The sequence below is a fragment of the Meleagris gallopavo genome, chromosome 5 (genome assembly GCF_000146605.3).
Source record: "Meleagris gallopavo isolate NT-WF06-2002-E0010 breed Aviagen turkey brand Nicholas breeding stock chromosome 5, Turkey_5.1, whole genome shotgun sequence".
In the NCBI taxonomy this organism is placed as follows: Eukaryota; Metazoa; Chordata; class Aves; order Galliformes; family Phasianidae; genus Meleagris; species Meleagris gallopavo.
In genome coordinates this window covers 21,041,674-21,055,347 of record NC_015015.2, presented here as the reverse complement: position 1 = coordinate 21,055,347, position 13,674 = coordinate 21,041,674, and the positions used below count along the sequence as shown (strand labels likewise).

At 40.5% G+C, this 13,674-nt stretch overlaps 1 protein-coding gene and 1 long non-coding RNA gene across 6 annotated transcripts in view; one reads left to right on the top strand and one right to left on the bottom strand.

Moving 5' to 3' along the window:
* Nucleotides 1-12,613, top strand: part of RPAP1 (RNA polymerase II associated protein 1) — a 36,957-nt gene extending 24,344 nt beyond the window's left edge. For 4 of the 5 annotated variants that reach the window (XM_010711312.3, XM_019615532.2, XM_031553518.1 and 1 more), the window contains 9 exons: nucleotides 489-684; nucleotides 2,601-2,710; nucleotides 4,068-4,263; nucleotides 4,844-4,993; nucleotides 5,409-5,551; nucleotides 6,642-7,446; nucleotides 9,303-9,479; nucleotides 10,173-10,229; nucleotides 11,039-12,613. In XM_010711312.3, coding sequence (XP_010709614.1) covers nucleotides 489-684; nucleotides 2,601-2,710; nucleotides 4,068-4,263; nucleotides 4,844-4,993; nucleotides 5,409-5,551; nucleotides 6,642-7,446; nucleotides 9,303-9,479; nucleotides 10,173-10,229; nucleotides 11,039-11,194 — 1,990 coding nt within the window. In that variant the 3' untranslated portion in view covers nucleotides 11,195-12,613. Of the gene's footprint in view, nucleotides 1-488; nucleotides 685-2,600; nucleotides 2,711-4,067; nucleotides 4,264-4,843; nucleotides 4,994-5,408; nucleotides 5,552-6,641; nucleotides 7,447-9,302; nucleotides 9,484-10,172; nucleotides 10,230-11,038 lie in introns of all 5 variants that reach the window. The other variant, XM_019615533.2, reaches the window with a different exon arrangement.
* Nucleotides 639-5,402, bottom strand: LOC109367737. Its single transcript, XR_004159887.1, has 2 exons — nucleotides 5,275-5,402; nucleotides 639-753 (listed from the first exon to the last, which is right to left on the bottom strand). It is a non-coding gene; the product is annotated as an uncharacterized LOC109367737 (long non-coding RNA).
* Nucleotides 12,614-13,674: the final 1,061 nt, after the last annotated feature.

The following is a 13,674-nucleotide window of genomic DNA, read 5'->3' as shown; positions in this document are numbered from 1 at the left end:
AGGTAAAAATCTGCATTTAGCAGTGCATTCCTGCCAGAATGAACTAGAGAACTCCTTTGACTTTTCCTTCAGGGAAAAAGGAAATGACCTTTCTGAGGTCTGGAGGAAAGAAACTGTGGAGAACAAGGTGGATCAGGATTAAGAAAAGTGGGCTGTGGGTTTGCTAGTTTTACTGGATAATAGGGTAACATTCAGTAAAACCAAAGCTTAGCTAAGGAGAGAGTAATGCAGGTGAAGAAACTTTAGGTTTCTTCACCTGCATTAGTATTTTTAGTATAGTTTCTCATTTGAATTTTCTGTCTAAAATGATTTGTTCTAGTCTAGGGGAACGTGCAAAGTTGTTTTTCCCCTAGTAGCTGTCATTAGGCATCCATCTTCCATGCTACATGCAACTAGAAGTCTTGCTATTAAAATGATATTTTAGAGAGAATTGTTTTCAAGGCATCCTCACTATCCAGTGTCATTCTTCTGCTGTGTTTCAATAATAGCTGTGAAGAGAGTGAACAGATTCCACCTCCTCCAGTAACGTGGAATCAAGTGTCAGGCTTACAGCCCTTTCTGGAGACTAGCATGAAAAAATTCCTGCAGGTGATATCTTGGACAGAAACTTGGCAAATTCTTCAGCCTCTGACCACAACTTACATGATCTACCTGGGAGTTTATTACAGTGTTTGCAGTCAACAGGTAAGGACAGAAGAACATAGGTTGTCTTTTCACGTCACTGGTATCAGCTTCTGTATTACCACTGAAAACCTGGAAAAAAGAAAGGAAAGCTTAGAAGAGCACAGATGAGGACTAGATGTTGTTTGCCACACCTGTTACCTAGGCTGGGTGCTGATCTTTCACACTGGCAATGCCAAATGTCACTGTCTTAATTTCTTCTGGGCTCAGAATCTCAATCAAGGAGTGTGGTAGTGCAATGACTCATTTGATTTACTGCAGAGATACCCAGCATGCAGTAAATATGACCTAATTCAGTTTGGCAGTCCTTCCTCCTTGTAGGCTAAATTAAGTTGCACATTTTTGCATTTGTGATGGTCTGAGATCCTGCATGTGGACAGTTATTGCAATAACCTTGTAGGAAGATTGAACACAGAGGGTCATACCATATGAACTTCGGGCAGGAGGCAATAAAGATGAATTACTGATGAATTAAATACTGCTCCACCAACACTGAAGGTCAAATTCTGTAACCCAGTCACTGTTGCAGTATGTAACCATCTTTTTAACAGAGCTTTCTGAAGGTGGCATATCAGTGTTACGCTGTTGAAAAAACAGCGTCTTATACTTTTGCTACTTCAAAGATTCATGTCCTAAAGATAAGTACAGGATTCCTCTTTACTGCCTGGCTGATGTGCCCAAGTTCTGGCCTGGGAGAGCTATCTTCAAGATGTGGGGATAATTTAATGCCTGTATTTATTCAGACCTCTCTAACCCCTCTGAAATTTGCCTGAAACAAATGAATTTGTTTGCCTTGGCTAGGGTGGAAACTGCCCAGGTCTTTCAAAGATATCTTCAATTCTCCAAAGGTAGTTAGCTCCTTTGACCTGCTGTCATTAGGTCCTGATATTTAGAGACCCAGGAAGACCATTCAAAGAGATTAGTATTCCTTTTTACCTTCTACAGATATTCCAGAAAAGCAGCTGACTAAATAATTTCTTAGATCCTTGAACTGTGCCATATGAATTCTGATTTCCACTTAATAATAATAATAATCAGCCTGTGGTTAATATGATCTAATTTAAAGATAAAATAAAAATTACACATAGTGTATTTGAATGGATAAGAGGAAAAAAAATAACCTGTATGGTCACTGGACTAGTGACTAGACTAGTTTTAGACTAGTGAATACAGGGACCTCCATGGGATAGTTTTTGTAGACTACTAAGAATTAAGGATAACATTTAAATTTTGCTGGCTGATTTCTGGAGACAACTTTCACCTGGGAAAAAATCAGATTCTGTTACAGCAATGAGTATTTCTCTAACAAAGGCAATATATAGTGAAAAAAGAAGTGCCAGCCTGTTCATTCAATCTGGAATATTGCTTACTAGGGTCAGAAGAATTTGGATGGTTCCCTTAAAAACAAACAAACAAAAAAAACCACAGGTCCTCCCCTGTGCAGTGTTCATCCACAGCCTTGTCTTGATGGGTAGGTCAACTGCACTCTGTACAGCTGAATATTATTATTTTTATTTTTTTCCTGCGACCCTCATGATGCCAGTTTGTTTTCTCAAGGTAGTTCTGATCACCTTTGTGTTTTCTTCAAGTTAAAGAGAAGATGAGCTTATAGGTAGAATGTTAAGAAGTGGGAATGTCAACCACATAGAGCAAGTTTACATTTAGGGAATTTTCTCCCAAAGATCCCATACCTTACTTCCAGCTAAATAAGAGTTCTCTCTGATGCATTCTAATACTTGAGTATGAGGACACCTTGAGGTGCCAGCTCTCAGTTTCCATGCTCTCAGCAGTTAAGCTAGCTTTAACCTATAGCAGTACTGTTATGTAGATGAGGTGGTGTGTCATAACAACATCAAAAAAGAACGTAACTAAATCAGTGTGTATTTTTGCATTCCTCTGTTTTCTCTTGTTTTATGCAGCCATCAGTCAATCCAGTTGACTGCTTAGAGGAATTGGAACGTTTGACATCTGAGGTGCTGCAGCCCCTGCTCAGCCAGCCAGCCATGCACAGCATGTGGGATTTGCTCAGGTAAAATTATTTCATTGCTTCATTTCTATACTGTACTGTGTGGTCAGGAGGGCACGAAACACGGTGGTTCCAGGGGCTGGGAATCCACTCACAGCAAAGAAATTTTCTAATGTTGGCCTAGAATACATCATAAAGTACAGTTATGCTTTAGATGATTTTCTCCTTTCCCATTTATTTACCTTTTGCATATGTACCTCATATGTGTGATACTGAAAGCTGGATGAATTACAGTGCAGTAATTCAGGCTCTGTCTACACCCCTTCTTTGTCCTTTCTCCCCTTGCAACACAAAGCATCTACTGCAGAGGTTCTCCAGTTCCTCCTTGCCTACTGATACTGCTGCAGTGCCTGCCTCTCTACCCCTCCGTGTAGCTGTGTTTTATATCAATTTCAAATAGATTTTATTCACTCTTGGCTTTGATTATTTTTTAGTTTCCCTGATTTAAAGACAAGAACAAAGCAATGTCAGTTTGAGTCCTTACATCAGTGGGAGTGCATGCACCATTCACATGCTGTGTATGAACTACTTTTATAAAATAATTTAAGTTCTTGCAGAGCTCCTTGAAAGGCCCTGCAGGAGAGAAAGTGAAAGGCTGGATACCAAATTGTCCCTTCAGACGTTTGGATAACATAAATTTGGTCTCAGGCTCTAGGCACTGTTCAGTGCTGTGGATGTTCCCTCTTTCTGCTGTAGAGGGAGCCTCACTACCACCCTACAATCAGTTCTGTGGAGAGGGGTAAACTGAGAAGTTTGACTTGTATTAAGGAAAACATCCAGTCTTATGTAAGGGACACTGGAAATTTTTTATTTCAAAGGGTATTTGAATGCTCACCAATCTGGCTCATGTTCCTTCATGACTGAGAGCTGAGTTCTGAAGCTTCTAGCACCAAAATTTCTGATGCACAAGGCAGCATTTTTGCAGTGGCAGTTTCAGATATAAGCTGGCTTTTTGGCTTTGCCTGTCTGATAATTTTTGAAATGTCCAAAATATGTGGGCAGCTTTATTAACCTGGAATACATATGCATGTGTGTGATTTTTTTTTTTTAATCAAGGTCCAAAGCTTTCAAATGTTTGACATCAGAGGTGCATCATTGCATCAATATTTCTGCACATCATGAACAATATAGTTGAAGACTAGAATCTGTGACAGCTCACTGGCATTAGCTTCTATGTGACAGTCCTTACTTTACCAACTGTTGATACTGCTTTGGTTTTTCTCCTTTCTATTTTGCAGTCATTGAGGCTTTCATTTTGCCACAATGTGTGGCATGGTTTGGATGGTAACATTCCTACAGGATAAATTTTCAGTAATATGAATCCTTTTGACCTGATCTCTTTCATTCTGTGTTCACACAGGCCATGTTCTGCTCTGTGCAACCCTCTGTCCTGTTCCCCAGCACCTGAATCTGTCTTCAGCATTGTATCTTTGAGTTGTACTGGAGGCAAACCTCCTCTGAGCCTAGTTGGCTCCAAGTCACCTTTCCCTTTCCTCACTGCCCTCCTATTTCTCATCAATAGCATCACCCATATTCACAAAGGACTAATCAGCAAGGTGAGAATATACTTTTTCACTGTGAGTTCTATGTGAATGATAGCATGCTTTGGAAGGAGATCAGTATTTGTATCGTCTCAATTATTAAAATAGAACTGGTGTGTTTTTAATGTAAAAATATCAAAGTACTTTGGAGATAAGTACCTTCATTTTCAGAATAGGCGAGTCTTTGAATTCCCATATCCAGTTCATGCTGGGAAGCTGGGATTATAGAGTAGGTGCCAAATGATGATGAAGCTTAAAGGATGGAGTTATCCATTGAGAATAGTTAAACAACTGTTTGGCTGAACTAAAGTGTCAGATAATGAAAGAGGGATGATTGAAGGATATATAACAAAGAAAAAAAAGATCAAACTAAACAAAAGAGGAAATTTCTTCCTTCTTCTGATATTGAACACAGGTGTGAGCACTGTGGCAGAAGGACAGATATTTCTCAGGCCATTTCTGAAAGTCTTACAGCAGTCAGCAGGAATTCTTAAGGGGAAAGCAGGGGATGGTAGACTTCAGAGAGGACTGTTTTACTTTCCTCCAGTGCAGACTGTGTTACTAATATTTGTCTTAATTTCTGTTTCCTTTATAGTACAGCTCTGTGCTGAGCTTTGAAGGCCTGAAGGATTATCTGCATCAAAGCTGGCAGACTGCACCCCCCTCAGTAACTCCAGCATCTGCATGGATGCTGCGCCATGAGTATCATCTGCAGTACTTCGCTTTAGTATTGGCTAGGAAAATGGTATCCTTGTTGGCCTTTCATTTCTTTCACTTCTGGAGTTGTCTTCACTTTAGTTTCTCTAACTCTGGCAGCTGGTCTTTCCACATAGCTGATCTAGATTTGGTCTTTTGCTATCTTGACTGTTCTGCCCCATGAGCAAGTAATATCTTTATAGTTACTGACGTGGGGATTTAGATCCAAAATACTTTAGATGGCAAAATTATATTTTTGCCTGTCTTTGGGCTAGAGTGAGAACAACTTTCCTAGCAATACTCCTGAAAGATGTCTATGTGAATGCTGACCAAGAATGCTGTTCTTGCAGTCCTCTTTAGCCTCTCACTTTCCAGCGAGATCTCTCCCTCAACTGCCTCCCCTCCACTGTCCTTGCTGATGCCTGTTGACAAACAGTGGTTTTATCTGTTTCTTTCCTGTGCAGGCAGGCACTTGTCCGGATTACAGCCGTCATGCCTCGCTCTATCACTGCGTTGCCATGGCATTGCTGAGCCGTCTGTTGCCGGGGAGCGAGCATCTGGCTTATGAGATCCTGCTGGATCTTGCCTTTAATCCAGAGTTTCTTCTGTAAGCTGTGCTTTTTTTCTGTTTTTGTTTTCTTTAGTCTGGTACCTGGAAAGACTTGATGAAAAAGCAGATGTTGGCAATGGAACTTGGTCGTGTTTTTTGACCTTCAGTAAGGCTTGTATTCAAATTTCAAATGCTTACTGGCGTATTCTCAAGTCCTGGAGCCTCCTAGTCAGACCGGCAATGTGGTTGTAAATTTATCTTGGTTGTATCCATGTTGAGAAATATGACCAGTTTCTTTTGAACCCCTCAGTGGCAAGGGTCTAGTGATTTCTGGTAGAACTGATTTTCACTAAGGTCCAGCATCTACTGCACTGATGGTAGCGAGGCTAGGAAACACATGGGATCCTGATCTATTCTGAAAAATCACTAAGTCTTCCTTTTAACCCTTACTATACAAGTTCTTACACAGTTGTTTTTTTTTTTCTTATTTGATTATGATGTATTCTCTACGTTGTACTAGAAATAATATGGAGTACCTCAAATGTGACACATCTACATCTGGCCAAGATGGTAGCAGTTTACTTTGTTCCTCACAATCAGTTTAGAACTTGCAATGGTGCAGCTTTGTAGGAGATTGGACCAGTGTGCTGCAAAGAAATAGCATGTATCTCCAGCAAATTTTCCTTTAAAAAGGAAAGCTTCCCCACACCCCACCTCCTTACAGATACTTGCTATATGCCATTTTGCAAAAGTTTGGCAAGTAATCTGAGACCATGATAAATGTCTGGTCTGAGACTGTGACACACAAGTTTGACAGCCCCTCTGCCTTAATTTGTTTGCCAATCTGTGTGGTTCTTTTGACTGTGCAAAGCTACCACTGTGGGAGTTGTCCTATTGACTCAAGGTGGCCTTACATGATATACAGTATTTCACTTCAGCATCCTGACATCTGTGCTGGTAAGTTGTTTCCCTAGAATGGAATTGCAGCCTCCTCACCAGACTGCTGGCTTTGTGTGGAAGTTTTTCATTTAATGCATTTGTGTTGGTAATTCCAAGTGTAGTTCTATGAATTTCCTGTAGATATCAAGATAGTTAATGCTTAATGTGTTTGGGATTTTCTTGACTGATGTTTGCTTTTATCTTACAGCGAAGGGAAAACTGGAGGGCCAGAAGCAGCTGACTTTTCTGATATCTTGCATCTGGGTACCAGTGCCAAACTGTCACAGCCTGGCTCTGCAGCAGCATCTTCTTCAAAGCCTACTCGTGGTGCCCTGCTGAGAGAATCATACCAGAATCTGCCTGCCATCCGCTCCTGTTATCTCTCTCATTTTGTTCACTTGCAGCCTGCCCTTGTGCATTCCCAAGCATCCTACCAAGGACGTAATTACCTCATCCAATCAATGCTGCTTCCTGAAGTCAGAGGGCCCATCCTGCCTTCAGACTGGCCGTTCTTTCCACTTATCAGCCTCTACAACAAAGTGACTAATGCAGAGACGCGTGGGGCTGTGCTGAACTCTCTCCCACTTGATCTAGTCAACACTGTGACCTGGAACCTTCAGTGGGTCTTGTTGCTGGAAACTTGGCGTCCTAAAACCCTTCAGAGCATCCCTACTGCTGCCAAACTTGCACGACTTATGTGCATCTTCCTCACAGGCGGTGACCTCTTTCTAGAAGCACCAATCCACTGTTACACAGCTGCGCTTCTTTCTGTGTATTGCCAGCCCAAGGTTCTGGACTCCCTGAACTTGGATGCTCCGCTCCCTGGTTTGGCGTCCTTCCATGATCTCTATATAAGTCTGCTGGAGCAGTTTGAAGGTGTCTCCTTTGGAGATCCACTCTTTGGAGTCTTTGTTCTTCTACCTCTGCAGAAGCGTTTCAGTGTTCATCTGCGTCTCTCTGTTTTTGGGGAGCACGCAAGTATCCTGCGGGCACTGGGAGTGCCCCTCCAGCAGGTAATCACGCTTTATGGTTGTTGCCTGCACGCTTCTGAGATACTGGGCTCTTGGCTGTGTTTCTCCAGCCCTGTTTTGGTCATTCTTCCAGCACTATTACTACTTTATCTCAGTGTCCACTAGAATACTCATTCTTCCTTCATTTCCTTCACTTACAAGTTCTCATTGTTCTTGAAGAAAATCCAGTGCATGGAATGTAAAATGAAGTAAGAATGGAGAGCAGTGGTTTTTTTGTTTGTTTTTTATTGAGATATATTACAGCAGTGTATACTTTGGCTTTTTTTTTTAATGGGAAGAAGGACTTGGAGAGGAAAACAATGTTATTGATTGTGAGTCTGGAGAATAGTGTCCAGTTCCTGTAGATTGCCCTTGTTAAAGAATCCTTTCAAGAAAGATTTTGAACTTAGTTTGGGGAGCTGATAATAGGTATAATGTGAAAGGTGGGAGCTATGAGATTGTTCAGTCTTCAGTGGATGCTGTCCCATGTCCTGCTTGGTCTAGTGGCTGAGAAGCTCCTAATTTATGACTCCTGTGTATGAAGGGCTAGTCTGCACCCTGTGCTCTTCTTGCATGAGTTAACATTGCCTTATCTCTTCTCTCAGCCCGGTGAGAATCTTTCTATGCAGTGCATGGGCAAACACGCTTTTTTCCTCTCAGATCATGTTTACAGTTGTCTATACTGGAGTTGTGCTTGACTGGGTCACTAAGTGAGAAAGTTTTATCTGTGAAGTGCAGGAGTGCATTTCTTTTGAATGAGCAGAGCAAAAAAGATTGGATTCAGCTGGCTTTACGTTCTTTGTCACTTGCAAAATAACAGATGATGCCTGATTTATCCTATAGTTTGCTAATACAAAGACAATTTTTGGAAAAAAAATTAAATTGTGAATTAGCAGTTCATATGCTTTGCCTCGTGTGATTGCAGTGCTTTTGTCCTGGTTGTAGTGGCCCAGCAGCCAGTTTCTCTATATTGTTATGGCCAGATGAGTCTTTGTTTCTTAAGCCAAGTAAGCCAGGATTCTGTGGCCTGCTTCTTGTGATGAGCTCTCTGTACTCGTGGTGCTTCTAGTAACCCTTCCCTATGTATGTTCTAGTTTCATAAGTATAGGAGCAAAATCACTTTAGGGGGAGGTGTGTTTTTTTTTCTTTTGTTTTGTCTTAAGACATGTTTAACTTACCTTAGTGGGCAGTAAAAATTTTAGTAGTATTGCCTTTGTAGCCAAAGACTAACGGCATAGCTGCTGGTTTTCTCTGAAGACTGTTGCTGAACTGTGTAGAATCAATGATTTTCTTTAGTCCTGCAAAGAAAATACTTCAAAGTGAAATACGTAACCTTAGACGTAGAGAACTTGTGAAAATAGAGAAGACAATTTGGACTTTGGAGAATGGAGAAGTGAACAAAACTAAGATGTTATTAAAAGCGGTTCTAACCTATTTTTCAAAGCTAGACAGTGAAGTCAGAAAATGTTGGAAGCTTAACAGCAGCATTAACTCTGGCATATATATCTGCTTTCCTTTTCTTGCTAAATGCATAGGCTTTTGTAAGTCTCTCTGATACATTAGCAGAAGATATAGTGCTGCTGAAAGCACTTTGTCTTTTTGCTTTGAAACACCTTTTCCTACCTGTGCCAAAAAGCAAGTACCATCACTTGTCTGCTAAAACGCTTATCCATAATGCTGAAGAGATCTTGAGGACACTTTGACAAAGGCATGTCACATCAGTCAGCGTGGGCAGTAATGGTCCTGCTCCAAATGGGGAATGTACTGTGTTATATGGCAGCCTTAACAGCTGGGGAATTCCTCACTGCTTAGATTCTGCCTCAGAAGGTAATGTTGCCTTTTGGGTGGGTTTCTTGCAGTTTCCTGTGCCTCTCGAGCGATACACTTCCCCTCCTGAGGATAACTTGAACCTCCTGCGACATTACTTCCGAACACTGGTCACAGGTGCTCTGCGCAACACCTGGTGCCCTGTTCTTTATGTGGTGGCCGTGGCTCATGTGAACAGCTTTATTTTCTCCCAAGACAGCACAACTCAGGTAGGTAAGGAATATCAGTGCTTCAGGGCTGGGAGCTTTGGATTTGCACTTGGTATTCCCCAGCATCCATTGTGGTTTGTTGATGAATCACCCACCTTGGACTTGAAAACAAAGAGTATAAGTATGTCTAGAGAACTGTGCAGTTGTCTGAGATCTGAAATTTGGAATCCACATAGGAGCCAGTAGACAGCCACTGTTGTTTGTAATATCCTAAGAAGCGTGCACTAATCATAGCCAATCCTACAGAAACGGAATCTAAGCATCTGTGAGTGAATGTACAAAAGGAAAGAATGAAGCACGTGTAATGAAATTGCTGACTATGCAGAGAGGGCTTGTAATAGTCTTAGCCTCTGCCAGGGACAGTCTAAAGGTGTGGAGCATTTTTTCCTTTCACCTTCTTTGAATAACTCACTGCCTGAGTTAACCAAACAGGAGCCCAACCATGGTCTCAGATTTCCAGCACTGGTTCCTCCTGCCCTTTTCTCCCCTGATCTACAATTCTACTTGATTGTTGAGATGTCAACAAGGGAAGGAGGAGAGGGAAGGACCAAGTGGTTACCACCTTAAGGCTTTTTTGATAGAACAAGCTGCTCTTTGGACCATCATCAGTATAGCGTTGTTCTAGAGTGCTGCATGGCCTGTGGGCAGAGATGGCATTTGCTATATTAATTGAAGTATATGCTTTGTTTTTAGGAGGCTGATGCTGCTCGGAAAAGCATGCTGCGAAAGACTTGGCTTTTGGTGGATGAGGTAAGATCTGTAAGGATCAATGTGTACCATTGAGGCTATGGTTTTTCAGGCATGGTACTCTCACAGATTTGCATTTTGGCTTTTGAAATTGTTGTTTATCTATGTTGCTAACTTGAGAATGAGAAGATTAGCAGTAGGATTTTAACATGCAGTATTTACCAGTAGTGTTATCTAATTCTTGTTATGATTAAACTCAACACAATGAGCCCCTCTGGAACATAGATTAATGATTCTATGATTCTATGAATTTCTTCTACTCTATTTCCATATTTCTTGCCTGAGCAGTGTTTTTTCTGCATAGTGACAGGTCCCACAGGGCTGGTTCTAGCACAGCTATGAACAGGCAGCCAGCACGGACCTCCCTTAACATTTAGTTGGATGCTTCCCCCACAGAAGAACAAAACAGATACTAAGTTTCTCTCACCTTTCCATCCTGCCTTACCATAGCAGATCTTGCTGAAGTTTATCATTTGTGTAACAGCTATGTAATTTTGCCCTTTATGTTTAGTATTTCAGTCCATTGTTATAAGTTCCCACTCAAAACCGCATTTGGGCTTCTTGCAAGGACTGTTGAGAGAGATTGTTGAGGTGAGAGTACAGAAGAGGAAAATTCATGCAAATTAAAAGACTTTCTTGAAAGAAACTGATTTTTTTTTTTTATAGCTCTTCTATTGAAAGTGTTGCAGTTAAATATGTTGGATGTGGTAGTTGTATTGTCTGTCAGGTTTACTTTGTTGTGTCAGAAGTAGGAGAAAAGATTAGATTTGTACTTTTAAGACATGTCTAATGGCTGCTGTTTCTCTCCTCAGACCTTGAAAAAGCACCTTCTCTACTACAGACTGCTGAATACAGAGAGCCCTTTGGGCTTTGACCTTTATGAGCAACTCCCTCCTATACGACTGAAGTACCTGCAGATGGTGACGCAAAAAGACAATAAGGAGAACGCACCAGTGCTTGTCTCATAGCCAAACACTTGTAGAAGAGGACAGTCAGGGGGAAGAGCAGGAGAAAATTATGCTTCACTGATGAAAATATGCACATTTCAGATTGTTAAAGTGTCTTTCTTTGACACTCCTGGTATCTCTGCAAAGTGAAACACTGATAGAGTGCTCCTGGCCCTATTGCACAGCACAGATCTTCTCAAGATATGGCAATATGTGTATGCGGTCTCTTTCTTATGAATGCTAGAGCATTTTCCAGAATTCTCTTTCAGATTGTTCTGCTTCATCCTGGAGGAGGGGAAAATGTGTCTGAGAGGCATTGGACTGGTGAATAAACAAAAAGAACTGGAAAAAAAAAACAATATTTCATTAATTCCGTCAGGAGATTGTGAATTCTTATGATGATGTCTGTCTTCCCAGGATCTTTTTCTTGCTTTTTTGTGTCCTGGATTTTGAGTGGTTCCTTTCCCGTGCAGCTCCCAGCAAATAGTATGACAACACAAGAGGAAAAAACTGATTCTGTGAGGGCTTTGTTTGTTTGTTTAGTTTTGGTTCTCCAAGATATTTCTTGAGGATTGTATTTCTGTGCACATTATCAGTCAGTTTTTATTGTGTCATACCTCTAACAAACAACAGATCCTGATGCAGTGGTATAAACACTGGTCATTCTACCTTGGTTGCCTTTTAGATAGCCTCTAAACTGCTTTCTTTTCTCCGTTATTTAGTTACACATTTAACAAGATCCGAAATAATTTTGTTGTAGGCAGAATATTAATCATTCCCCATTACAGGAAAAAAAATCCGATTGTTTAACTAAAAGGCTCATTGTTTCCCTTCTGAGGAAAGGGGAATGTAATTTAAATTCTGAAGCAGAGATCCTAAGTTTACATCTTTTTTTTTTTTTTTTTCTTTCTTAGAAAAAGCTTATTTGATCCCAATTTTACATCCAAACTCAGTACTGCAGCCTCAAACACAAGGACTAGAAATGTAGTGCCCTAAAAGACTAATCACATGTGCCAGGTCAAGCCCAGAATTTACTCTTCAAGTGTAATCTCAGTGAGGTGGATGTTTCATTTATATCCAGCCGTTCTTGTAGAACTACAGTCAGTCTGGCAGGCTTTTGTTTGGAGAACTTCTATGAACAAAGCTTGTTATTTCTTTTCTTTATTATGAATAAATTCCTCTGGGAGGTGCACGGTGATGCCTATCCTGAAGACTTCAGATTCTCTCTACTTAACAGACAATTTTCTAATTCTACCAGTACCCCTTAGGTTAGAAGGTAAGTTTCACATTTTTTTGTCCCCTTATTTCAGATAGGACATAGATGTAATTGATGTGTCATTTTAAATTTTTTTTCATCATTGCTATTTTTTCTATTGCAATTTTTGGTCTGCTGAGGTTAATAGCACGTAATGTAATAAAGCACCAAATGGTCAACTGTGATTTTTATTGTTAAATTATTTTAAAAATATTTGATATGATAAAAAGTTCAATTGAAGGCATGCAAGTTTTCATTTTAGATGGTTTAAGTCTGAACACCTGTCTTTGGAGAGCAACTGCACAGTAAAATTTAAGGACTCCTAGATGCCCAATTAAGAACTGCCATCAGCAAGGAATTCATCTTTTGCTCTTCTGACCTCCAGTTTTTAAAAATCTCTTCCTGTCCTTTGTGTGATGTGAAATTGAGTTTTGAAATCTATATGGATGTAAATGAACATTTTGATAGTTCTGTAGTTTTTGTGGAACAGTGAGAATGTTCTACTCTTTATTTAAACCTCTTCAGTTTCATAGTTCTGTTTGCAGCTCATCAATACATTCGGAGTGCCACATGCTGTGAGATGGGGTGAGTCACTAACTGCCAAATATGTGTACATGGTACAAGGGAAAGCAGTAAAGAAAAAACTGTTCACAGATAATATTTGGAGATAAAGGGAAGAGATGTAATAAATCTATTTTGTGAACTCTGAGAAGGAAGGGATCAGGTTTTGAAAAGTTCTCTCGTTTCCAGATGCTCCTCAAGCCATCAGTGTGTGCCCACAAAATACTTCCATCTTCTGACAGGATTCTGCAGCAGGCATCAGAAATATAAGGAAGAGATCCCAAATAGTTCTGTTGTCATGCTTATTTGCAGAACATTTTAAGCACGTCGTGTGTTAGCCGTAAGACTTCAAAACTTTGGCAGTGACTAAGAGTACAGCAGCTCCAAGCTTGAAATTTGTAAGGCTTTTGGGAGCCTTCTTCCAGATTTCTCTGCAAAACACTAGAGGGCATTGCCTTCTCTAGTTTAAATACAAACTTTCACACTTGCAGCACATTTGGTACTAAAACAAAAAACCCTTAAACTTAGTTTGAACTCCCTGCATTTTTGAATGTTTTGTGGGAGAAAATGTGGAGAATTCAGTGAACTTTCACATGAGGTATTGCTGAGAATTACCTCTGGAAGAAACAGTTGATTTGCATGACATTTCCACAGTGTGAGTGGTTTGAATTCCCTGGACTCAGGT